We start from the raw sequence: 25,621 nt of genomic DNA, 5'->3' as shown, positions 1-25,621 counted from the left end.
TTCAGATTTTAAGAATGATGCAATGAAAAAACATAATTTATGTAAGAACTTACCTGATAAATTCATTTCTTTCATATTGGCAAGAGTCCATGAGCTACTGACGTATGGGATATACAATCCTACCAGGAGGGGCAAAGTTTCGCAAACCTCAAAATGCCTATAAATACACCCCTCGCCACACCCACAATTCAGTTTAACGAATAGCCAAGCAGAGGGGTGATAAAGAAAGGAGTAGAAAGCATCAACAAAGGAAATTTGGAAATAATTGTGCTTTATACAAAAAATCATAATCACTATAAAAAGGGTGGGCGTCATGGACTCTTGCCAATATGAAAGAAATGAATTTATCAGGTAAGTTCTTACATAAATTATGTTTTCTTTCATGTAATTGGCAAGGGTCCATGAGCTAGTGACGTATGGGATAGCAATACCCAAGATGTGGATCTCCACTCAAGAATCACTAGAGAGGGAGGGAATAAAATAAAAACAGCCATTTTCCGCTGAAAAAATTAATCCACAACCCAAAAAAAAAAGTTTTCTTTCATAATTGAAAGAAAAAAAATTAAATCAAAAGCAGAAGAATCAAACTGAAACAGCTGCCTGAAGAACTTTTCTACCAAAAACTGCTTCCGAAGAAGCAAATACATCAAAACGGTAGAATTTAGTAAATGTATGCAAAGAGGACTAAGTTGCCGCTTTGCAAATCTGATCAACTGAAGCTTCATTCTTAAATGCCCATGAAGTGGAGACAGATCTAGTAGAATGAGCTGTAATTCTCTGACGTGGGGCCTGACCTGACTCCAAATAAGCTTGATGAATCAAAAGTTTCAACCAAGAAGCCAAGGAAATAGCAGAAGCCTTCTGACCTTTCCTAGGACCAGAAAATAAAACAAATAGACTGGAAGTCTTCCTGAAATCTTTAGTAGCTTCCACATAACATTTCAAAGCTCTTACCACATCCAAAGAATGTAAGGATCTTTCCAAATAATTCTTAGGATTAGGACACAAGGAAGGGACAACAATTTCTCTACTAATGTTGTTAGATTTCACAACCTTAGGTAAAAATTGAAAAGAAGTCCGCAAAACTGCCTTATCCTGATGAAAAATCAGAAAAGGAGACTCACAAGAAAGAGCAGATAACTCAGAAACTCTTCTAGCAGAAGAGATGGCCAAAAGGAACAACACTTTCCAAGAAAGTAGTTTAATGTCCAAAGAATGCATAGGTTCAAATGCAGAAGCCTGTAAAGCTTTCAGAACCAAATTAAGACTCCAAGGAGGAGAAATTGATTTAATAACAGGCTTAATACGAACTAAAGCCTGTACAAAACAGTGTATATAAGGAAGTATAGCAATCTTTCTGTGAAATAAAACAGAAAGAGCGGAGATTTGTCCTTTCAAGGAACTTGCAGACAAACCCTTATCCAAACCATCCTGAAGAAACTGTAAAATTATAGGAATTCTAAAAGAATGCCAGGAGAATTTATGAGAAGAACACCATGAAATGTAAGTCTTCCAAACTCTATAATAAATCTTTCTAGAGACAGATTTACGAGGTTGTAACATAGTATTAATCACTGAGTCAGAGAAACCTCTATGACTTAGTACTAAGCGTTCAATTTCCATACCTTCAAATTTAATGATTTGAGATCCTGATGGAAAATGGACCTTGAGATAGTAGGTCTGGCCGTAACGGAAGTGGCCAATGCGGGCAACTGGACATCCAAACCAGATCCGCATACCAAAACCTGTGTGGCCATGCTGGAGCGACCAGCAACACAAATGATTGTTCCATGATGATTTTGGAGATCACTCTTGGAAGGAGAACTAGAGGCGGGAAAATGTAAGCAGGATGATAACACCAAGGAAGTGTCAGTGCATCCACTGCTTCCGCCTGAACATCCCTGGACCTGGACAGGTATCTGGGAAGTTTCTTATTTAGATGAGAGGCCATGAGATCTATCTCTGGAAGACCCCACATCTGAACAATTTGAGAAAACACATCTGGAAGGAGAGACCACTCCCCTGGATGTAAAGTCTGGCGGCTGAGATAATCCGGTTCCCAATTGTCTACACCTGGGATATGCACCGCAGAGATTAGACAGGAGCTGGATTCCGCCCAAGTAAGTATCCGAGATACTTCTTTCATAGCTTGGGGACAGTGAGTCCCACCCTGATGATTGACATATGCCACTGTTATGATATTGTCTGTCTGAAAACAAATGAACGGTTCTCTCTTTAACAGAGGCCAAAACTGAAGAGCTCTGAGAATTGCACAGAGTTCTAAAATATTTATTGGTAATCTCGCCCCTTGAGATTTCCAAACCCCTTGTGCTGTCAGAGATCCCCAAACAGCTCCCCAACCTGAAAGACTCGCATCTGTTGTGATCACAGTCCCGGTTGGTCGAACAAAAGAAGCCCCTTGAACTAAACGATGGTGATCTATCCACCATGTCAGAGAGTGTCGTACATTGGGATTTAAGGATATTAATTGTGATATATTTGTATAATCCCTGCACCATTGATTCAGCATACAAAGCTGTAGAGGTCTCATGTGAAAACAAGCAAAGGGGATTGTGTCCGATGCTGCAGTGATGAGACCTAAAACTTCCATGCACATAGCCACTGAAGGGAATGACTGAGACTGAAGGTGCTGGCAGGCTGCAACCAATTTTAAACGTCTCGTCTGTTAGAGACAGAGTCATGGACACTGAATCTATCTGGAAGCCTAAAAAGGTGACCCTTGTCTGAGGAATCAAGAAACTTTTTGGTAAATTGATCCTCCAACCATGTTTCCGAAGAAACAACACTAGTTGATTCGTGTGAGATTCTGCAGAACGTAAAGACTGAGCTAGTACTAAGATATCATCCAAATAAGGAAACACCGCAATACCCTGTTCTCTGATTACAGAGAGTAGAGCACCCAGAACCTTCTAAAAGATTCTTGAAGCTGTTGCTAGGCCAAATGGAAGAGCAACAAATTGGTAATGCTTGTTTAGAAAAGAGAATCTCAGAAATTGATAATGTTCTGGATGAATCGGAATATGAAGGTATGCATCCTGCAAGTCTATTGTGGACATATAATGTCCTCACTGAACAAAAGGCAGAATAGTTCTTATAGTCACCATCTTGAAAGTTGGTACTCTTACATAACGATTCAAAATTTTCAGATCCATAACTGGTCTAAATAAATTTTCTTTCTTTGGGACAATGAATAGATTTGAATAAAACCCCAAACCTTGTTCCTGAAGAGGAACTGGCATGATTACCCCTGAAGACTCCAGGTAAGCCTGAGCTTTTACTGGATTTGCTGGGATACGTGAGAAAAAATCTTCTCACAGGAGGTCTTACTCTGAATCCTATTCGATACCCTTGAGAGACAATGCTCTGAATCCATTGATTTTGGACAGATTTTATCCAAATATCCTTGAAAAACCTTAATCTGCCACCTACTTGCTGAGCTGGAATGAGGGCCGCACCTTCATGCGGACATAGGGGCTGACTTTGGTTTCCTAAATGGCTTGGATTTATTCCAATTTGAGGAAGGCTTCCAATTGGAAGCAGATTCCTTGGGGGGAGGATTGAGTTTTTGTTCCTAATTCTGACGAAAGGAACAAAAACGGTTAGAAGCCTTAGATTTACCCTTAGGTTTTTTATCCTGAGGCAGAAAAACTCCCTTTCCCCCAGTGACAGTTGAAATAATAGAATCCAACTGAGAACCAAATAAATTATTACCTTGGAAAGAAAGAGATAGTAATCTAGATTTAGATGTCATATCAGCATTCCAAGACTTAAGCCACAAAGCTCTTCTAGCTAATATAGCTAAAGACATGGATCTAACATCAATTTTGATAATATCAATAATGGCATCACAAATAAAATGATTAGCATATTTCAGTAAGCAAATAATGCAAGATAAGTCAGAATCCAATTCCTGTTGCGCTAAATTTTCCAACCAGAAAGTTGATGCAGCAGCAGCAACATCAGCCAAAGAAATTGCAGGTCTAAGAAGATGACCTGAATATAAATAGGCCTTCCTTAGATAAGATTCAAGCTTCCTATCTAAAGGATCATTAAAGGAAGTACTATCTTCCATAGGAATAGTGGTACGTTTAGCAAGAGTAGAAATAGCCCCATCAACTTTGGGGATTTTTTCCCAAAACTCTATAGATTATGCTGGTAAAGGATAAAAAAAAATTAAACCTTGAAGAAGGAATAAAAGAAGTACCTGGCTTATTCCATTCCTTAGAAATCATATCAGAAATAGCCTCAGGAATAGGAAAAACCCCTGGAGAAACCACAGGAGGTTTAAAAACATAATTTATGTAAGAACTTACCTGATAAATTCATTTCTTTCATATTAGCAAGAGTCCATGAGCTAGTGACGTATGGGATATACATTCCTACCAGGAGGGGCAAAGTTTCTCAAACCTCAAAATGCCTATAAATACACCCCTCACCACACCCACAAATCAGTTTAACGAATAGCCAAGAAGTGGGGTGATAAGAAAAAAGTGCGAAAGCATAAAAAATAAGGAATTGGAATAATTGTGCTATATACAAAAAAAATCATAACCACCATAAAAAAGGGTGGGCCTCATGGACTCTTGCTAATATGAAAGAAATGAATTTATCAGGTAAGTTCTTACATAAATTATGTTTTCTTTCATGTAATTAGCAAGAGTCCATGAGCTAGTGACGTATGGGATAATGAATACCCAAGATGTGGAACTTCCACGAAAGAGTCACTAGAGAGGGAGGGATAAAAATAAAGACAGCCAATTCCGCTGAAAAACCATCCACACCCCAAAATAAAGTTTCAATCTTATAATGAAAATATAAGCAGAAGAATCAAACTGAAACAGCTGCCTGAAGTACTTTTCTACCAAAAACTGCTTCAGAAGAAGAAAACACATCAAAATGGTAGAATTTAGTAAAAGTATGCAAAGACGACCAAGTTGCTGCTTTGCAAATCTGATCAACCGAAGTTCATTCCTAAACGCCCAGGAAGTAGAAACTGACCTAGTAGAATGAGCTGTAATCCTTTGAGGCGGAGTTTTACCCAACTCAACATAAGCATGATGAATCAAAGACTTTAACCAAGATGCCAAAGAAATGGCAGAAGCCTTCTGGCCTTTCCTGGAACCGGAAAAGATAACAAATAGACTAGAAGTCTTTCGGAAATCTTTAGTAGCTTCAACATAATATTTCAAAGCTCTGACTACATCCAAAGAATGCAACGATCTTTCCTTAGAATTCTTAGGATTAGGACATAATGAAGGAACCACAATTTCTCTACTAATGTTGTTAGAATTCACAACCTTAGGTAAAAATTTAAAAGAAGTTCGCAACACTGCCTTATCCTGATGAAAAATCAGAAAAGGAGACTCACAAGAAAGAGCAGATAATTCAGAAACTCTTCTAGCAGAAGAGATGGCCAAAAGAAACAAAACTTACCCCAGGACACTCATCTACATGTAGTAGAAAGCCAAACCAGTACTGAAACGAGAATCAGTAGAGGTAATGGTATATATAAGAGTATATCGTCGATCTGAAAAAGGAGGTAAGAGATGAATCTCTACGACCGATAACAGAGAACCTATGAAATAGACCCCGTAGAAGGAGATCATTGAATTCAAATAGGCAATACTCTCTTCACATCCCTCTGACATTCACTGCACTCTGAGAGGAAAACCGGGCTCCAGCCTGCTGCGAAGCGCATATCAACGTAGAATCTAGCACAAACTTACTTCGCCACCTCCATGGGAGGCAAAGTTTGTAAAAACTGATTTGTGGGTGTGGTGAGGGGTGTATTTATAGGCATTTTGAGGTTTGGGAAACTTTGCCCCTCCTGGTAGGAATGTATATCCCATACGTCACTAGCTCATGGACTCTTGCTAATTACATGAAAGAAAACCGCATTTAAACGTTTATTAGACTGAACGTCAAGAGGACTGGTTACCTCAATATCCAAAGTAATTAACACTTCTTTTAATAAAGAACGCATATACTCTATTTTAAATAAATAAGTAGATTTGTCAGTGTCAATGTCTGAGGAAGGATCTTCTGTATCAGAAGTTTTAAAAGACCTTTTACGTTTATTAGAAGGTGGAAATGCAGACAAAGCCTTCAAGATAAAATTTACGGGTATATCATGCACATTAGAAGTTGAAGGAACTGCAACTGGCAATGTACTATTACTGATGGATACACTATCTGCATGTAAAAGTTTATCATGACAACTATTACAAATGACATTTAGCGAAATAATTTCTACAATTTTACAACAAATGAACTTAGGTTTGGTAGAACCGATGTCAGGCAGCAATGTTCCAGCAGAAACTTCTGAGGCAGCATCAGATTGAGACATCTTGCAAAATGTTAGAGAAAAAAAAAACATAAAGCAAAATTATCTATTTCCTTATATGACAGTTTCAGGAATGGGAAAAAATGCAAATAGCATAGCCCTCTGATAGAGAAAAAAGCAAGAGGCAAACATCAATGGGGTATTGAAATAATGAAAAAGTTTGGCGCCAAGTATGACGCACAACGTAACGTAAACTTTTTTTGGGGCAAAAATAACCGGAAATGACACACTCGCGTCACTAATGACGCAACCGTGTGAAATGACGAAGTTGCGTCATAGACTTATTTTTCCGCATCAAAAATATTTTCGCGCCAAGAATGACGCAATAAAGTTTAGCATTTGACACACCCGCGGGCCTAATACCGCCCGCAATTTGCAAGAAGTAGTCAATTGAAAAAAGACTAAACCCCAGGTAAGAAAAAAATTTCTTTACAAAAACATAATTTATGTAAGAACTTACCTGATAAATTCATTTCTTTCATATTAACAAGAGTCCATGAGCTAGTGACGTATGGGATATACATTCCTACCAGGAGGGGCAAAGTTTCCCAAACCTTAAAATGCCTATAAATACACCCCTCACCACACCCACAAATCAGTTTAACGAATAGCCAAGAAGTGGGGTGATAAGAAAAAAAGTGCGAAGCATATAAAATAAGGAATTGGAATAATTGTGCTTTATACAAAAAAATCATAACCACCACAAAAAAGGGTGGGCCTCATGGACTCTTGTTAATATGAAAGAAATGAATTTATCAGGTAAGTTCTTACATAAATTATGTTTTCTTTCATGTAATTAACAAGAGTCCATGAGCTAGTGACGTATGGGATAATGACTACCCAAGATGTGGATCTTTCCACACAAGAGTCACTAGAGAGGGAGGGATAAAATAAAGACAGCCAATTCCTGCTGAAAATAATCCACACCCAAAATAAAGTTTAACAAAAAACAGAAGCAGAAGATTCAAACTGAAACCGCTGCCTGAAGAACTTTTCTACCAAAAACTGCTTCAGAAGAAGAAAATACATCAAAATGGTAGAATTTAGTAAAAGTATGCAAAGAGGACCAAGTTGCTGCTTTGCAGATCTGGTCAACCGAAGCTTCATTCCTAAACGCCCAGGAAGTAGAAACTGACCTAGTAGAATGAGCTGTAATTCTTTGAGGCGGAATTTTACCCGACTCAACATAGGCAAGATGAATTAAAGATTTCAACCAAGATGCCAAAGAAATGGCAGAAGCTTTCTGGCCTTTCCTAGAACCGGAAAAGATAACAAATAGACTAGAAGTCTTACGGAAAGATTTCGTAGCTTCAACATAATATTTCAAAGCTCTAACAACATCCAAAGAATGCAATGATTTCTCCTTAGAATTCTTAGGATTAGGACATAATGAAGGAACCACAATTTCTCTACTAATGTTGTTGGAATTCACAACTTTAGGTAAAAATTCAAAAGAAGTTCGCAACACCGCCTTATCCTGATGAAAAATCAGAAAAGGAGACTCACACGAAAGAGCAGATAATTCAGAAACTCTTCTAGCAGAAGAGATGGCCAAAAGGAACAAAACTTTCCAAGAAAGTAATTTAATGTCCAATGAATGCATAGGTTCAAACGGAGGAGCTTGAAGAGCTCCCAAAACCAAATTCAAACTCCATGGAGGAGAAATTGACTTAATGACAGGTTTTATACGAACCAAAGCTTGTACAAAACAATGAATATCAGGAAGAATAGCAATCTTTCTGTGAAAAAGAACAGAAAGAGCGGAGATTTGTCCTTTCAAAGAACTCGCGGACAAACCCTTATCTAAACCATCCTGAAGAAACTGTAAAATTCTCGGTATTCTAAAAGAATGCCAAGAAAAATGATGAGAAAGACACCAAGAAATATAAGTCTTCCAGACTCTATAATATATCTCTCGAGATACAGATTTACGAGCCTGTAACATAGTATTAATCACGGAGTCAGAGAAACCTCTATGACCAAGAATCAAGCGTTCAATCTCCATACCTTTAAATTTAAGGATTTCAGATCCGGATGGAAAAAAGGACCTTGAGACAGAAGGTCTGGTCTTAACGGAAGAGTCCATGGTTGGCAAGATGCCATCCGGACAAGATCCGCATACCAAAACCTGTGAGGCCATGCCGGAGCTATTAGCAGAACAAACGAGCATTCCCTCAGAATCTTGGAGATTACTCTTGGAAGAAGAACTAGAGGCGGAAAGATATAGGCAGGATGATACTTCCAAGGAAGTGATAATGCATACACTGCCTCCGCCTGAGGATCCCGGGATCTGGACAGATACCTGGGAAGTTTCTTGTTTAGATGAGAGGCCATCAGATCTATCTCTGGGAGCCCCCACATTTGAACAATCTGAAGAAATACCTCTGGGTGAAGAGACCATTCGCCCGGATGCAACGTTTGGCGACTGAGATAATCCGCTTCCCAATTGTCTACACCTGGGATATGAACCGCAGAGATTAGACAGGAGCTGGATTCCGCCCAAACCAAAATTCGAGATACTTCTTTCATAGCCAGAGGACTGTGAGTCCCTCCTTGATGATTGATGTATGCCACAGTTGTGACATTGTCTGTCTGAAAACAAATGAACGATTCTCTCTTCAGAAGAGGCCAAAACTGAAGAGCTCTGAAAACTGCACGGAGTTCCAAGATATTGATCGGTAATCTCACCTCCTGAGATTCCCAAACTCCTTGTGCCATCAGAGATCCCCACACAGCTCCCCAACCTGTGAGACTTGCATCTGTTGAAATTACAGTCCAGGTCGGAAGAACAAAAGAAGCCCCCTGAATTAAACGATGGTGATCTGTCCACCACGTTAGAGAGTGCCGAACAATCGGTTTTAAAGATATTAATTGATATATCTTCGTGTAATCCCTGCACCATTGGTTCAGCATACAGAGCTGAAGAGGTCGCATGTGAAAACGAGCAAAGGGGATCGCGTCCGATGCAGCAGTCATAAGACCTAGAATTTCCATGCATAAGGCTACCGAAGGGAATGATTGAGACTGAAGGTTTCGACAGGCTGTAATCAATTTTAGACGTCTCTTGTCTGTTAAAGACAAAGTCATGGACACTGAATCTATCTGGAAACCCAGAAAGGTTACCCTTGTTTGAGGAATCAAAGAACTTTTTGGTAAATTGATCCTCCAACCATGATCTTGAAGAAACAACACAAGTCGATTCGTATGAGACTCTGCTAAATGTAAAGACGGAGCAAGTACCAAGATATCGTCCAAATAAGGAAATACCACAATACCCTGTTCTCTGATTACAGACAGAAGGGCACCGAGAATCTTTGTGAAAATTCTTGGAGCTGTAGCAAGGCCAAACGGTAGAGCCACAAATTGGTAATGCTTGTCTAGAAAAGAGAATCTCAGGAACTGATAATGATCTGGATGAATCGGAATATGCAGATATGCATCCTGTAAATCTATTGTGGACATATAATTCCCTTGCTGAACAAAAGGCAATATAGTCCTTACAGTTACCATCTTGAACGTTGGTATCCTTACATAACGATTCAATAATTTTAGATCCAGAACTGGTCTGAAGGAATTCTCCTTCTTTGGTACAATGAAGAGATTTGAATAAAACCCCATCCCCTGTTCCGGAACTGGAACTGGCATAATTACTCCAGCCAACTCTAGATCTGAAACACAATTCAGAAATGCTTGAGCTTTCACTGGATTTACTGGGACATGGGAAAGAAAAAATCTCTTTGCAGGAGGTCTCATCTTGAAACCAATTCTGTACCCTTCTGAAACAATGTTCTGAATCCAAAGATTGTGAACAGAACTGATCCAAATTTCTTTGAAAAAACGTAACCTGCCCCCTACCAGCTGAACTGGAATGAGGGCCGTACCTTCATGTAAACTTAGAAGCAGGCTTTGCCTTTCTAGCAGGCTTGGATTTATTCCAGACTGGAGATGGTTTCCAAACTGAAACTGCTCCTGAGGACGAAGGATCAGGCTTTTGTTCTTTGTTGAAACGAAAGGAACGAAAACGATTGTTAGCCCTGTTTTTACCTTTAGACTTTTTATCCTGTGGTAAAAAAGTTCCTTTCCCACCAGTAACAGTTGAAATAATAGAATCCAACTGAGAACCAAATAATTTGTTTCCCTGGAAAGAAATGGAAAGTAGAGTTGATTTAGAAGCCATATCAGCATTCCAAGTCTTAAGCCATAAAGCTCTTCTGGCTAAGATAGCCAGAGACATAAATCTAACATCAACTCTAATAATATCAAAAATGGCATCACAGATGAAATTATTAGCATGCTGGAGAAGAATAATAATATCATGAGAATCACGATTTGTTACTTGTTGCGCTAGAGTTTCCAACCAAAAAGTTGAAGCTGCAGCAACATCAGCCAATGATATAGCAGGTCTAAGAAGATTACCTGAACATAGATAAGCTTTTCTTAGAAAAGATTCAATTTTTCTATCTAAAGGATCCTTAAACGAGGTACCATCTGATGTAGGAATGGTAGTACGTTTAGCAAGGGTAGAAATAGCCCCATCAACTTTAGGGATTTTGTCCCAAAATTCTAATCTGTCAGGCGGAACAGGATATAATTGCTTAAAACGTTTAGAAGGAGTAAATGAATTACCCAATCTATCCCATTCCTTAGCAATTACTGCAGAAATAGCATTAGGAACAGGAAAGACTTCTGGAATAACCGCAGGAGCTTTAAAAACCTTATCCAAACGTATAGAATTAGTATCAAGAGGACTAGAATCCTCTATTTCTAAAGCAATTAGTACTTCTTTAAGTAAAGAGCGAATAAATTCCATCTTAAATAAATATGAAGATTTATCAGCATCAATCTCTGAGACAGAATCCTCTGAACCAGAAGAGTCCAAAGAATCAGAATGATGGTGTTCATTTAAAAATTCATCTGTAGAGAGAGAAGATTTAAAAGATTTTTTACGTTTACTAGAAGGAGAAATAACAGACAAAGCCTTCTTTATGGATTCAGAAACAAAATCTCTTATGTTATCAGGAACATTCTGCACCTTAGATGTTGAGGGAACTGCAACAGGCAATGGTACATCACTAAAGGAAATATTATCTGCATTAACAAGTTTGTCATGACATTTAATACAAACAACAGCTGGAGGAATAGCTACCAAAAGTTTACAGCAGATACACTTAGCTTTGGTAGATCCAGCAGGCAGAGGTTTTCCTGTAGTATCTTCTGGCTCAGATGCAACGTGAGACATCTTGCAATATGTAAGAGAAAAAACAACATATAAAGCAAAATAGATCAAATTCCTTATAAGACAGTTTCAGGAATGGGAAAAAAATGCCAAACATCAAGCTTCTAGCAACCAGAAGCAAATGAAAAATGAGACTGAAATAATGTGGAGACAAAAGCGACGCCCATATTTTTTGGCGCCAAATAAGACGCCCACATTATTTGGCGCCTAAATGCTTTTGGCGCCAAAAATGACGCCACATCCGGAACGCCGACATTTTTGGCGCAAAATAACGTCAAAAAAATGACGCAACTTCCGGCGACACGTATGACGCCGGAAACGGAAATGAATTTTTGCGCCAAAAAAGTCCGCGCCAAGAATGACGCAATAAAATGAAGCATTTTCAGCCCCCGCGAGCCTAACAGCCCACAGGGAAAAAAGTCAAATTTTTGAGGTAAGAAAAATATGATAATTAAAGCATAATCCCAAATATGAAACTGACTGTCTGGAAATAAGGAAAGTTGAACATTCTGAGTCAAGGCAAATAAATGTTTGAATACATATATTTAGAACTTTATAAATAAAGTGCCCAACCATAGCTTAGAGTGTCACAGAAAATAAGACTTACTTACCCCAGGACACTCATCTACATGTTTGTAGAAAGCCAAACCAGTACTGAAACGAGAATCAGTAGAGGAAATGGTAAATATAAGAGTATATCGTCGATCTGAAAAGGGAGGTAAGAGATGAATCTCTACGACCGATAACAGAGAACCTTATGAAATAGACCCCGTAGAAGGAGATCACTGCATTCAATAGGCAATACTCTCCTCACATCCCTCTGACATTCACTGCACGCTGAGAGGAAAACCGGGCTCCAACTTGCTGCGGAGCGCATATCAACGTAGAATCTAGCACAAACTTACTTCACCACCTCCCTTGGAGGCAAAGTTTGTAAAACTGATTTGTGGGTGTGGTGAGGGGTGTATTTATAGGCATTTTAAGGTTTGGGAAACTTTGCCCCTCCTGGTAGGAATGTATATCCCATACGTCACTAGCTCATGGACTCTTGTTAATTACATGAAAGAAATGTTTATATTTCCCAAATATGAAACTGACAGTCTGCAGAAGGAAATACATGAACCTGACTCATGGCAAATATAAGTACAATACATATATTTAGAACTTTATATAAATGCATAAAGTGCCAAACCATAGCTGAGGTGTCTTAAGTAATAAAAAACATACTTACCAAAAGACACCCATCCACATATAGCAGATAGCCAAACCAGTACTAAAACAGTTATCAGTAGAGGTAATGGTAAATTGAGAGTATATCGTCAATCTGAAAAGGGAGGTAGGAGATGACTCTCTACAACCGATAACAGAGAACCTATGAAATAGACCCCCGTTAGGGAAATCATCATATTCAATAAGTGATACTCCCTTCACGTCCCTCTGACATTCGCTGTACTCTGAGAGGAATCAGGCTTCAAAAAAGCTGAGTAGCGCATGTTAACGTAGAAATCTTGGCACAAACTTACTTCACCACCTCCATAGGAGGCAAAGTTTGTAAAACTGAATTATGGGTGTGGTGAGGGGTGTATTTATAGGCATTTTGAGGTTTGGGAAACTTTGCCCCTCCTGGTAGGATTGTATATCCCATACGTCACTAGCTCATGGACTCTTGCCAATTACATGAAAGAAATATATTGGTGTACAAGCACAACCACATAATTATTCTTTTTTTTTTATTATAAAAAAGTGTGTGTGTGTGTGTGTATATATATATATATCTTCCTCTTTTGGCTGGGCTGTGACACAGAGAGCAGTCCCACCCACTCTCTATAGAATTCCTAAAGGCTTTCAAAGGGCCGGACAAGTGTCATATGACACACACAATAATAGTGCAATAATAGTACATATATATACACTTTTTTTTTTTTTTAATGGCATAAGATTCTCTGTTCTCTGAAATTCCACCTACAAATCTAAGGGCCTTATCCCATGCCATATAAATCTCACTCCTATCCTGAGTTAGTTCCTGTATAGCTAAGTAAGACCTATTTGGATAGAGGAAGGAGAATGAATTTCAGTCCAGAAAATGATGCATCAAAGACATGTAATCAAAAAACATAACTACTTGTAAGGGCAACCCTCATATTTGTCTGTATTTCTTTAAACTTCTTTTTGTACAACTGCAGATAAGATATGGCAAATTCCAGGTGCACAGCAACACTTACAAGCAGTCCAATCTTTGTATAAAAGTAAAAATCCACATTTATTGCTTTCTTTAAAAAACAAACAAACAAGGAAATAGAGCCCGGTCTCCATTTCCTGCAAGTGGATACTTTGTATCAATGTGATATGGAACTATTACTTGCAATATAATTGCTATACGGTATTTGATTTTTTAAAGAAAGCAATAAATGTGGATTTTTACTTTTATACAAACATTGGACTGCTTGTGAGTGTTCCTGTGCATCTGAAATTTGGATTTATCGTTACTTTGTGGCGTCTTTGATGGTGGCGCTTTCAGAGGCATTTTCATTCAGCAGTTGATGTAATTTTCCCTCTCTCCATAGTGCCAATGGCGGACTTAACAGGGTAAGGGTTTGAGCGCACTGCTGGAAACCTGTGTGTTTGTTTAATAAAATATGGCAAACATGGAACAAAATAAAACACGGTTTAGAGAAAGTACTGTCTTAAACTGGTTAAGTGTTGTGAAAGTGTGCAAGAATGACTAAGGGGTAACATTGAAGAGCTATTTAGAGGCTTCAATATGGCAAGTATAAGAAGCTATAATAGTTGACTGAAAGACATTGAATTATGCACTCTGTTTCTATGTTTGTATGATTTTTGGTTCTAAGAATATATATTTTTTCTGATATATTTAGTAGATATCAATTATTAATAGACAGATCTATGGAATTAGATAAAATGAACTACGATATCATCATAATATTTATGGATGAGTACCGAGTTCTAAAATATGTCTAGATGAGGACAAAGCCACAGAACATTAAGACCCTTTATGTAAAGGTTCAAAAAGAATGAAGTAATGTGCCTGAATACATTTTTTATCCGAAAATGGAACTGTGGAGACAATCCCCAGGATAAAACACTAAAAACATAGGAAATGTATTGCCCCTTTCTTGTGTATGAAAGGTGTTTTTCCTGATTGTCTTACTAGAATATTTGGATCACACCGCAAAACTGAACAAATAGAGGTAATACATATTATCTAGTCTGAACGTCGAAAGGGATCAACATTGTGTCTATGGCGAGACATTAAAGATACATGCACCTGACAATACATGATTACAGTGCAGTTTTCCTCTGATGCCATAAAATACATTTTCTTGCTATTCTTACTTCTAGAAAAATTACCAGAAAAAAAATCCATGTCAAGAAATTATTCTCATTGATGCATTGTCTAGTGACCAAACAAATCTGCATCCTGATTCTGGATAGCTGGGAATGCTGAGAGCACACTAGGTTTTATCTAAGCCCTGAGGATGCAAGTAATCTTGCTCATCTAAAACCTGCTGCAACCTTCTTCTTGATGGTTAATGTAAGCAAAAATGCAGGCAAAAGACAAATTTTGTATAGACAGAACTTAATAGTATATCACTGAAATATGCTCACTGTAATGCAGTATAAAAGTAATGAATATGAAGATGAGAGTGGGTCATAAAATACTCCTTAATTATGTCAAAGAAACACCACTGCAGAGAACCATTGAACTTACACGCATGACATTCATAAACATGGATATCAACCAGAAAAATTGTGTCCAACATCAGATCTTTTGCTAGAGAGGCATGCTTAAAGACCCAATCAATGAAAAACCTCAAAATGGAAGATGAAGTGCACCAAAGATATGTGGAACATGAAATGATCTGGATGTAAGAAAATATGAAGATATGGTTTGACACATTTGAAAGCCACCTGAAAACATTTCAGCTTGCCGCTTTAAGGGACATACTGAATCGGAAGAGCCTAAGGATTAAGCCTCTATGTAGTTGGCTTATGTTATCCTCTGGACAGATTTCTAAAATTCGAAAGCATTTAAATTAGTTCCTATGCAGGAAAAGATGCTTGTGATAAAAAGAATGTCACATGTTCTTTTAATCGTGATAAAGAAAAGAACTTCTGCAACAGATATGATTATAAATTCTTCATTATATCCTTATAAGGAATATAATGTGATGGATGCCGGCTACCCCAACTGGGCAGCTCCGCCAAAGGCTCCTGCTTCCTCCCCGGAACCTGCAGTTGTATGGCTGGAAATTGTAGCTATAGAGTGGGGAGAAATGATTATAGCCAGAGCCCACCCAAATAACCAGACAAGACCAGTATTCAGGTGAAACAAGAACTGCTTTATTGTGAAACACACACTGTGTATATACACACAAAAGTGTCTTATCTGACCCCTAGATCTCCCGCCATTCCAGACAGTCTGGCGCCTCCATAGGAGCCATAGTCCCATAGAGCCCCACAGTACCTAGATTGCGGTTTAGGGGTGATCCCGGGGGAGCGGCAGCACTTCCAGGGTGTCATTGGAAAGCTCTCGGTCCCCAGATGCCACAGTCCATATATGGCATATGCTTGTACTGACTATATACTGCCCACATGTAGAGCTACAAAGATCTACATTCCTGAAGTTGTAATTCTCTTAATTCAGAAAAGGGAAACACAGCCTATAACAAAATGATAGCCCAGCTCCATTGGGAATCTGAGCAATCAGAGGATAATGTTCAAATAAGTCTCTATTGACATTGACATGGTTGAGACACAAAATGATTAGGATTTGCATAAATGTTTACTCCTTGCACAAAAGAGGACTGACTAACCAGCAGGTTCAATAATTAGAAACAAGAGAACTAGCCACACATTTTCTGCCCATCAATCTGAGGGCCAAAGCAAAAACAATAAGGCTGAAGAGCATGAATTAATTTTACTCTGTTGGCAGAGAGCAATGTACTTTATCTTTTTAAAGGGCCATGATACCCAAATGTTGAAACACTTGAAAGTGATGCAGCATAGCTGTAAAAAGCGGACTAGAAAATATCACATGAACATCTCTATGTAAAAAAGAAAGAAATTTTACCTCAAAAATTCCTCAGTAACCACATCCCATTGTAAATGACTTCTAAGCAGCAAATCAGTATGTCTGTCCCGGGACAGGCAAAGAAGCGAGCTTTGTGCACTCTCATCTTATTTCCCTATTGAGTTTAAGGAAGTTTACTATGAAATCTCATGAGAGTTAAGTGAAATCTCATGAGATCACAGTAAAAGTTCATGACCTCAGCACTGTTAATGCTGATTGGCTGCTGTTCATTTCTTCATTTTTTTTTAACTGCAGCTGGGCACCAGCTGAAGTATAACTTTTTACAGAGAACTTACTCTGGAGAGCTGAAGAAATTGTGAGGTAAAATATCTTCCTTTTTTACATAGAGATGATCAGGTGATATTTTCCTGTCAGTTTTTTATAGTTAAACTGCATCAGTTTCAAGTGATTTAGCATATGAGTATTATGTCCCTTTAAGGTAGCCACATAATTATTGTTATTTCACTCTGTAAATTAGGTTCTAAAGTAATCTAATCTGGGTGTCACTATGATGAAAAAAAACAGCATTAACTAAAAAGAATAGAACCCTGTCTTTATTTTGTTACCTCTGGGAAGCACATTCCATGCTATAGTGTCAGTGATTGCAGTAAAGATCCAATTCAGTTCTCCAAGCGGTGTTCTTCTGTCATTCAACCGTCCAGGAATCCTGTGATACAACAGAAGAATAAGATGATTCCAAGGAAATATAAGTCTGACATATACTTGAAACCCAAACAGATTTAGCACAAATTCCTTTTAAAGGCTTTAGTTAGGAAATTACATTTTAAAAAAATATATAAAAATATACATACACCCACACAGACAAACATATATATATATATATATATACATACATATATACACACATATAAATATATATATATATATATATATATATATATATATATATATATATATATATATATATATATATACACACACACACACTATAAGTCCCAAAGAATTGCACTCTCCGTTTACAAGCTCTTTAATGGTGTTTCCTGGGTTTCCTTTTAAGTAGAACATATATTTATAACTCTGATGAGTTTTATGAACATCTATATATACATTTTTATTTGTACGTGTATAATATAATGTACTAACCGACTATAATATCCAGCTTTTTCTATACTCTTGTATATGAGATTATATATATATATATATATACACACACAGACACATGCACACATATACAGTCGTATGCAAAAGTTTAGGCACCTCTGCCAATTTCCATGATTTTCATTTATAAATAATTGGGTGTTTGGATCAGCAATTTCATTTTGATCTATCAAATAACTGAAGGACACAGTAATATTTCAGTAGTGAAATGAGGTTTATTGGATTAGCAGAAAATGTGCAATATGCATCAAAACAAAATTAGCCAGGTGCATACATTTGGGCACCCCAACAGAAATATTGCATCAATATTTAGTAGAGCCTCCTTTAGCAGAAATAACAGCTCTAGACGCTTCCTATAGCCTGTAATGAGTGTCTGGATTCTGGATGAAGGTATTTTGGACCATTCCTCCTTGCAAAACATCCCCAGTTCAGTTAGGTTTGATAGTTGCCGAGCATGGACAGCCTGCTTCAAATCACCCCACAGATTTTCAATGATATTCAGGTCTGGGGACTGGGATGGCCATTACAGAACAATGTACTTGTTCCTCTGCATAAATCAAATATATGGAAGAATGAAAACAGCATCAATCTGCAGGGAGGTGCACGTACCCAGGTCCTGCCAATGACCTCCAATAATGTCCAATCCACAAAAAGAACAGCACCATCCAAAGATAAGTTAAAAGTGTATCTTTATTGGGACATCTCCAAACACAGCACAAAACACGACGTTTCGGTCAGATGACCTTAATCATGTGATTAAAAACAAGACCTATAACCACTCCTTATATACCCACCTTGGGGGAGGTGATAATTACCTATACAGGTGAATTTTATACATTCTATTTCAACATTGAACTCTTTAGCACCCTCTAGTGGTAAAACAAGGTCATTTATCATTCTTACATATTACTTGGCAAACTCACAGAAAAAAACAGAAAAAAGGGATGACAGTATATATATATATATATATATATATATACATACATAATTACTTATAACATTTCAATAGATATATGAAAAAATGCAAAACCCTGAGGAAAGATATGATAATATCCCACACATATATGATTAAAATAAATGTTTTCAACCACATAGCCAGTATGTTGACAGAAATGAATAAATCTCAAGTGGAACTAGCTCACATTGTAATGTTCCAATCTATCTCTTTATTCATTCCATATGGAATGAGGGATTGCAGAGTATAAATCCAAAAAGTCTCTCTACTTTTTAATAATTTTTGTCTATTCCCCCCTCTTCTTGGTCTCTTAACTTGCTCAATTATCTGAAATCTCAATTGAGAAATATTATGTCCTGCAGTCAAAAAATGATTGGCAACAGGGGCTTCTTTAATGCCACACCGTATGTTAGATTTATGTTCATTTATTCTATCTCTTATTCTCCTAGTCAACTCTCCTATGTAAATTTTGGAACAAGGACATTTAATTAAATAGATTATATAATCAGAGTTGCAAGTAAAGAAGCCTGGTATTTTATATTTCCTTCCATTAAGAGGGTGAAGAAAGCTATCCCCTCTAATGATATTATTACAATTACAGCAATTGAGACAGGGGAAACACCCTAACTTGGGAGTAGATAACACTGTTTGAACTTGTTTCTTTTTTGGACCTATATCTGCTTTTATTAATGAATCTTTAATATTTTTACATCGCCTGTATGCAGGCATAGGTAACTGTTGGAAATCAATAACATTAGGATTCAAATCTTTGATGGTGGACCAATGTTTCTTAATAATGTTATTGATCTTATTACTTAAAGGGTTAAATCTAGATATGAAAATCATACGTTTATTTTTATTCTTCTCTTGTCTATTGTCTAAATTATATTCTCCTTTAAGAATAGTTTGTCTGGGAATATTTTCTACTTCTTTAATATGGCGTTCAATCAAGGGCTTTGGATAACCCCTCTGTAGAAACAGATTACCCATTTCTCTAAGTCTATTGTGAGCTAGCTGATCATCTGAAACAATTTTTTTAACTCTTAAGAGCTGACTCTTGGGAAGACTGTTAAGAGGTGGATAGTGTGCACTTTCATATTTCAATAGGTTGTTCCTATCACTTTCTTTCCTAAATAAATCAACCTTTAGTTCTCTACCATTCTTTTGAATAGTAGTATCCAAAAAATCTATAGATACCTCACTACATACCAATTTAAGTTTAATGTGTCTAGTTGAAATATTGAGGTCATCTACAAAGGACTGCAGTGAAATGTTATAAGTTATAAGTAATTATGTATGTATATATATATATATATATATATATATATACTGTCATCCCTTTTTTTCTGTTTTTTTCTGTGAGTTTGCCAAGTAATATGTAAGAATGATAAATGACCTTGTTTTACCACTAGAGGGTGCTAAAGAGTTCAATGTTGAAATAGAATGTATAAATAGAATGTATAAAATTCACCTGTATAGGTAATTATCACCTCCCCCAAGGTGGGTATATAAGGAGTGGTTATAGGTCTTGTTTTTAATCACATGATTAAGGTCATCTGACCGAAACGTCGTGTTTTGTGCTGTGTTTGGAGATGTCCCAATAAAGATACACTTTTAACTTATCTTTGGATGGTGCTGTTCTTTTTGTGGATTGGACATCCTCTGCATAAATGCCAGAGTAGAGTAGTATCTGCTGATATTGAGTGGAATCCATGCGACCCTCAACTTTAACAAGATTCCCAGTACCGGCACTGGCCACACAGCCCCACAGACATTCACCAAATTTTACTGTGGGTAAAGTGTTTTTCTTGGAACGCTGTGGTCTCTTGCCGCCATGCATAACGCCCCTTGTTATGACCAAAAAACTCAATCTTTGTTTCATCAGTCCACAGCACCTTCTTCCAAAATGAAGCTGGCTTGTCCAAATGTGCATTTTCATACCTCAAGCGACTCTGTTTGTGGCGTGTGTGCAGAAAAGGCTTCTTCCGCATCACTCTCCCATACAGCTTCTCCTTGTGCAAAGTGCGCTGAATTGTTGAACGATGCACAGTGACACCATCTGCAGCAAGATGATGTTGTAGGTCTTTGGAGGTGGTCTGTGGGCTGTTTTTGACCGTTCTCACCATCCTTTGCCTCTCCGATATTTTAACTTGACCTGCCACTTCTGGCCTTAACAAGAACTGTGCCTGTGGTCTTCCATTTCCTCACTGTGGACACTGACAGCTTAAATTTCTGCGATAGCTTTTTGTAGCCTTCCCCATAACCATATTGTTAAACAATCTTTGTTTTCAGTTCATTTGAGAGTTGTTTTGAGGCTCCCATGTTGCTACTCTTCAGAGGAGAGTCAAAGAGAACATCTGTTAAAGGGACATTGTACACTAGATGTATCTTCGCATAAATGTTTTGTAGATGATCCATTTATATAGCCCATCAGGGTGTGTTTTTGTAAAAATGTATAGTTTTGCTTATTTCTAAATAACATTGTGCTGATTTTTAGAATCCTAACCAAGCCCCAAAGGTTTAGATGTACAGTATATATACTTCAGATTGCTTCTGTTTGTGTAAAGGGGCTTTTTTTATATGCAGGGGAGCTTCTGCTCTCAGCCCCTTTCAATGGGTGTCCAAGCCTAACCTCATCAACAGTGCTTAATTGGGAGCTTTTAAGTGAGTTTTTAAAAGGTTTTACACTGGATTTTTAGATCAGTATCTGTGCATATTATTCTTTATAATAGTTAGTATTATATGCAGTTAAATGAAAATTGGTGTATACTGTACCTTTAAGAAACCTAAAAGTACCTGAGTTAAAACATACCAAGGCTGGGGGATTTGTTTGGGTATCAGAAAGCATCGTCTGAAAGAACTTCTTACTAAATGCTGTTTTCAGGGCAATTTTATGAATGTGTAAGAAGGATCAAGTGGCAGCCTTGCACAATTGTTCCTTAGAAGCTTCATGATGAAAGCTGCTAAATAAGGCTAGACACAAAGTAATTTTCTTTTTTCTTTTTTTATTAATTAAACAAATGGATTTCCTTAGAAGCTTCCAAAAATGTTGAAATATCTGAAGCAAACTAGTCTTAAATGCTTCTAGGATTTGGATTGAATGAAGGAACCATAAACTCACAAAAAAAATAATCTAAGAACAAAACTGTCTTAACCTGATGGGAAAACCCAAATTAAAGTGCACACACCGAAACACATTTCACTGTGGACTAAGCTTTTCAAGGAAGAAAAAAAATGGAGCCGGTCATCATTTATGCTGAATAGCAGATTTATTCAGTCTTGGGCTGTATCACACAAACAATGTGGAAAGTTAATTGCACTGGATCTGACGTGTTTCGCGCATGCGTTACATTGAGGATCTCTATTATATATCTGAATTATTTGTAAAGCGGCAACAAATTCTGCAGCAGTATTCGGGACTACAAAAAACATGAATTGAAGGTAAGACTGTGATAGGCAGCAGGATCATCTAATCCTTCTAAAAGGAAGTTGGTGAGAAAATGTGGGGAAAATCATATGCAATTAAATATGGGGAAAAAAACAGAATTTATGCTTACCTGATAAATTACTTTCTCCAATGGTGTGTCCGGTCCACGGCGTCATCCTTACTTGTGGGAATATCTCTTCCCCAACAGGAAATGGCAAAGAGTCCCAGCAAAGCTGGCCATATAGTCCCTCCTAGGCTCCGCCCACCCCAGTCATTCGACCGACGGACAGGAGGAAAAATATAGGAGAAACCATATGGTACCGTGGTGACTGTAGTTAGAGAAAATAATCAGACCTGATTAAAAAACCAGGGCGGGCCGTGGACCGGACACACCGTTGGAGAAAGTAATTTATCAGGTAAGCATAAATTCTGTTTTCTCCAACATTGGTGTGTCCGGTCCACGGCGTCATCCTTACTTGTGGGAACCAATACCAAAGCTTTAGGACACGGATGAAGGGAGGGAGCAAATCAGGTTACCTAAACGGAAGGCACCACAGCTTGCAAAACCTTTCTCCCAAAAATAGCCTCCGAAGAAGCAAAAGTATCAAATTTGTAAAATTTGGCAAAAGTGTGCAGTGAAGACCAAGTCGCTGCCTTACATATCTGGTCAACAGAAGCCTCGTTCTTGAAGGCCCATGTGGAAGCCACAGCCCTAGTGGAGTGAGCTGTGATTCTTTCAGGAGGCTGCCGTCCGGCAGTCTCATAAGCCAATCGGATGATGCTTTTAAGCCAAAAGGAAAGAGAGGTAGAAGTCGCTTTTTGACCTCTCCTTTTACCAGAATAGACAACAAACAAAGAAGATGTTTGTCTGAAATCTTTTGTAGCCTCTAAATAGAATTTTAGAGCACGGACTACGTCCAAATTGTGTAACAAACGTTCCTTCTTTGAAACTGGATTCGGACATAAAGAAGGTACAACTATCTCCTGGTTAATATTCTTGTTAGAAACAACCTTTGGAAGAAAACCAGGCTTAGTACGCAAAACCACCTTATCTGCATGGTTTAGCCCATAAAAGTGTCTACCAGTTTTATAGCCCATATTAAGCCCTTTATTCTGTTTGCTTGACTAAGAAAATGGCTTACCGGTCCCCATGAGGGGAAATGACAGCCTTCCAGCATTACATGGTCTTGTTAGAAATATGGCTAGTCATACCTTAAGCAGAAAAGTCTGCTAACTGTTTCCCCCAACTGAAGTTACTTCATCTCAACAGTCCTATGTGGAAACAGCAATCGATTTTAGTTACTGTCTGCTAAAATCATCTTCCTCTCACAAACCGAAATCTTCATCCTTTTCTGTTTCAGAGTAAATAGTACATACCAGCACTATTTTAAAATAACAAACACTTGAAGAATAAAAAAAACCTACATTTAAACACCAAAAAACTCTTAACCATCTCCGTGGAGATGTTGCCTGTGCAACGGCAAAGAGAATGACTGGGGTGGGCGGAGCCTAGGAGGGACTATATGGACAGCTTTGCTGGGACTCTTTGCCATTTCCTGTTGGGGAAGAGATATTCCCACAAGTAAGGATGACGCCGTGGACCGGACACACCAATGTTGGAGAAATAGATACACTTTCGACCAAGCCAAGGACACAAACTGGAAGCAATAAATAGCTCAGGAACACTATTCAACAATAAATCAAGCACAAAGCAAATCACATCTATGATACTTCATCTTTAAATTTTCTAAATGCTATTAAAAGCATTTTCTTTCATTGATCTGTTTAATAAACAGATAACAAAGCTTAACCTCTTTGTCTGCACAAAATGAACATTACAGACTACACAATGCCAACCCTAGAAGATGATTTGTTTTCAAACGTTAATATCACCTACCTATGGCTAAAACAGATAAAAGAAAACTAACAGTTAAACATCAACTGTGACCACAGTGGCATTGCGGCACTAGGAACAAGAAATAAGCCAGGCATATAATAATGGCAAATTAGAGCTTTTCTGCAGACATCTTCAAACAAATTGTGTCTAATTAAAAGACAAAGAATAGTGGGAGATGACAAACATGACACCAAAATAGTATCAAGTGGACCAGTCCATAAAGATGTCACAAACATCTTTCCACTTTACTTCCAATACATAAAGGCATGCCTCTTGTCACTGGCTCACTTGATGTGTTCATCTTGCTCCCAATAGTGTATTGCAGCTGCTTTGACAATGGATATATAAAAAAAGAATTGTGTTTCATGTCAGTTTAAATCCTCTGAGCTTAAAGGGACAATCTACACCAGAATTTTTATTGTTTTAAAAGACAGATAATTTCTTTATTACCCATTCCCTAGTTTTGCATAACGTACACGGTTATATAAATGCACTTTTTACCTCTGTGATTATCTTGTATCTAAGCCTCTGCAAACTGCCCCCTTATTTCAGTTCTTTTGACAGACTTGCATTTTAGCTAATCAGTGCTGGCTCCTAAGAACTCCACATGCGTGAGCTCAATGTTATCTACATGAAGCACATGAACTAAGACCCTCTACTGGTGAAAAACTGTCAAAATGCCCTGAGAGAAGAGGCGGCCTTCAAGGGCTTAGAAATTAGCATATGAACCTCCTAGGTTTAGCTTTCAACTAAGAATACCAAGAGAAGAAAGCAAAATTGGTGATAAAGGTAATTTGGAAAATTTGTTTAATATTACATGCCCTATCTGAAACATAAAAAATTATTTTGGACTATACTGTCCCTTTAAGAAAGAGCTAATGGGGAAAACAATTTATGCTTACCTGATAAATTCAGTTCTTTCATGGTAGTGAGAGTCCACAATCCATTACTCTTGGAAATTACTCTTCTCTACCACTAGCATGAGGCAAAGATTCCCAAACCCCAAGAGCCCTATAAAACCCATCCCACCTCTCACACACCTCAGTCTAACATATAGCCAAGAAAAGTGAGGCAAGAAAAGTGAATGAGAGCTATAAAAAGGAGCAGGGAAAAAGGATGTGCTAAGAAAAAAATGAACCCTAAAAAACATAAGGGTAGGGTCTTGTGGACTCTCACCACTATGAAATAAATGAATTTATCAGGTAAGCATGAATTATGTTTTTTTTTCTTCAAACAGGTGGTGAGAGTCCATAATCCATTTGTCCTGGGAACTAATACCCCCAAGCTGTGAAGTCCATAAGTAATAACAAAGGAAGGAATTTAAAAACTTTTTCTTCACTGAGAAATTAAATCCAGAAGAAGGAACAACAATCTTTCTATTTATGTTTTCTGAATAAAGAACCTTAGGCAAAAAAAATTATCAAATGAACTCTGTAAAACAGCCTTATCCTGATGAAAAATCAGATAAGGAGGCTCACAAGAAAGAGCAGAAAATTCAGAAGCTCTTCTAGCAGAAGAAATAGTCAAAAGT

At 37.8% G+C, this 25,621-nt stretch overlaps 1 protein-coding gene across 1 annotated transcript in view; it reads right to left on the bottom strand.

Moving 5' to 3' along the window:
- The window catches only part of RPTOR (regulatory associated protein of MTOR complex 1), a gene marked incomplete in the record, with an annotated part of 987,319 nt that overhangs the window by 135,050 nt on the left and 826,648 nt on the right, over window positions 1–25,621 (bottom strand). Inside the window, 1 exon segment of the mRNA XM_053706573.1 lies at window positions 17,259–17,359. Coding sequence (XP_053562548.1) covers window positions 17,259–17,359 — 101 coding nt within the window.

The sequence above is a fragment of the Bombina bombina genome, chromosome 1 (genome assembly GCF_027579735.1).
Source record: "Bombina bombina isolate aBomBom1 chromosome 1, aBomBom1.pri, whole genome shotgun sequence".
Lineage (NCBI taxonomy): Eukaryota > Metazoa > Chordata > Amphibia > Anura > Bombinatoridae > Bombina > Bombina bombina.
Note: the sequence above shows the minus strand (reverse complement) of the source record. Positions and strands in the feature narration are given on the sequence as shown.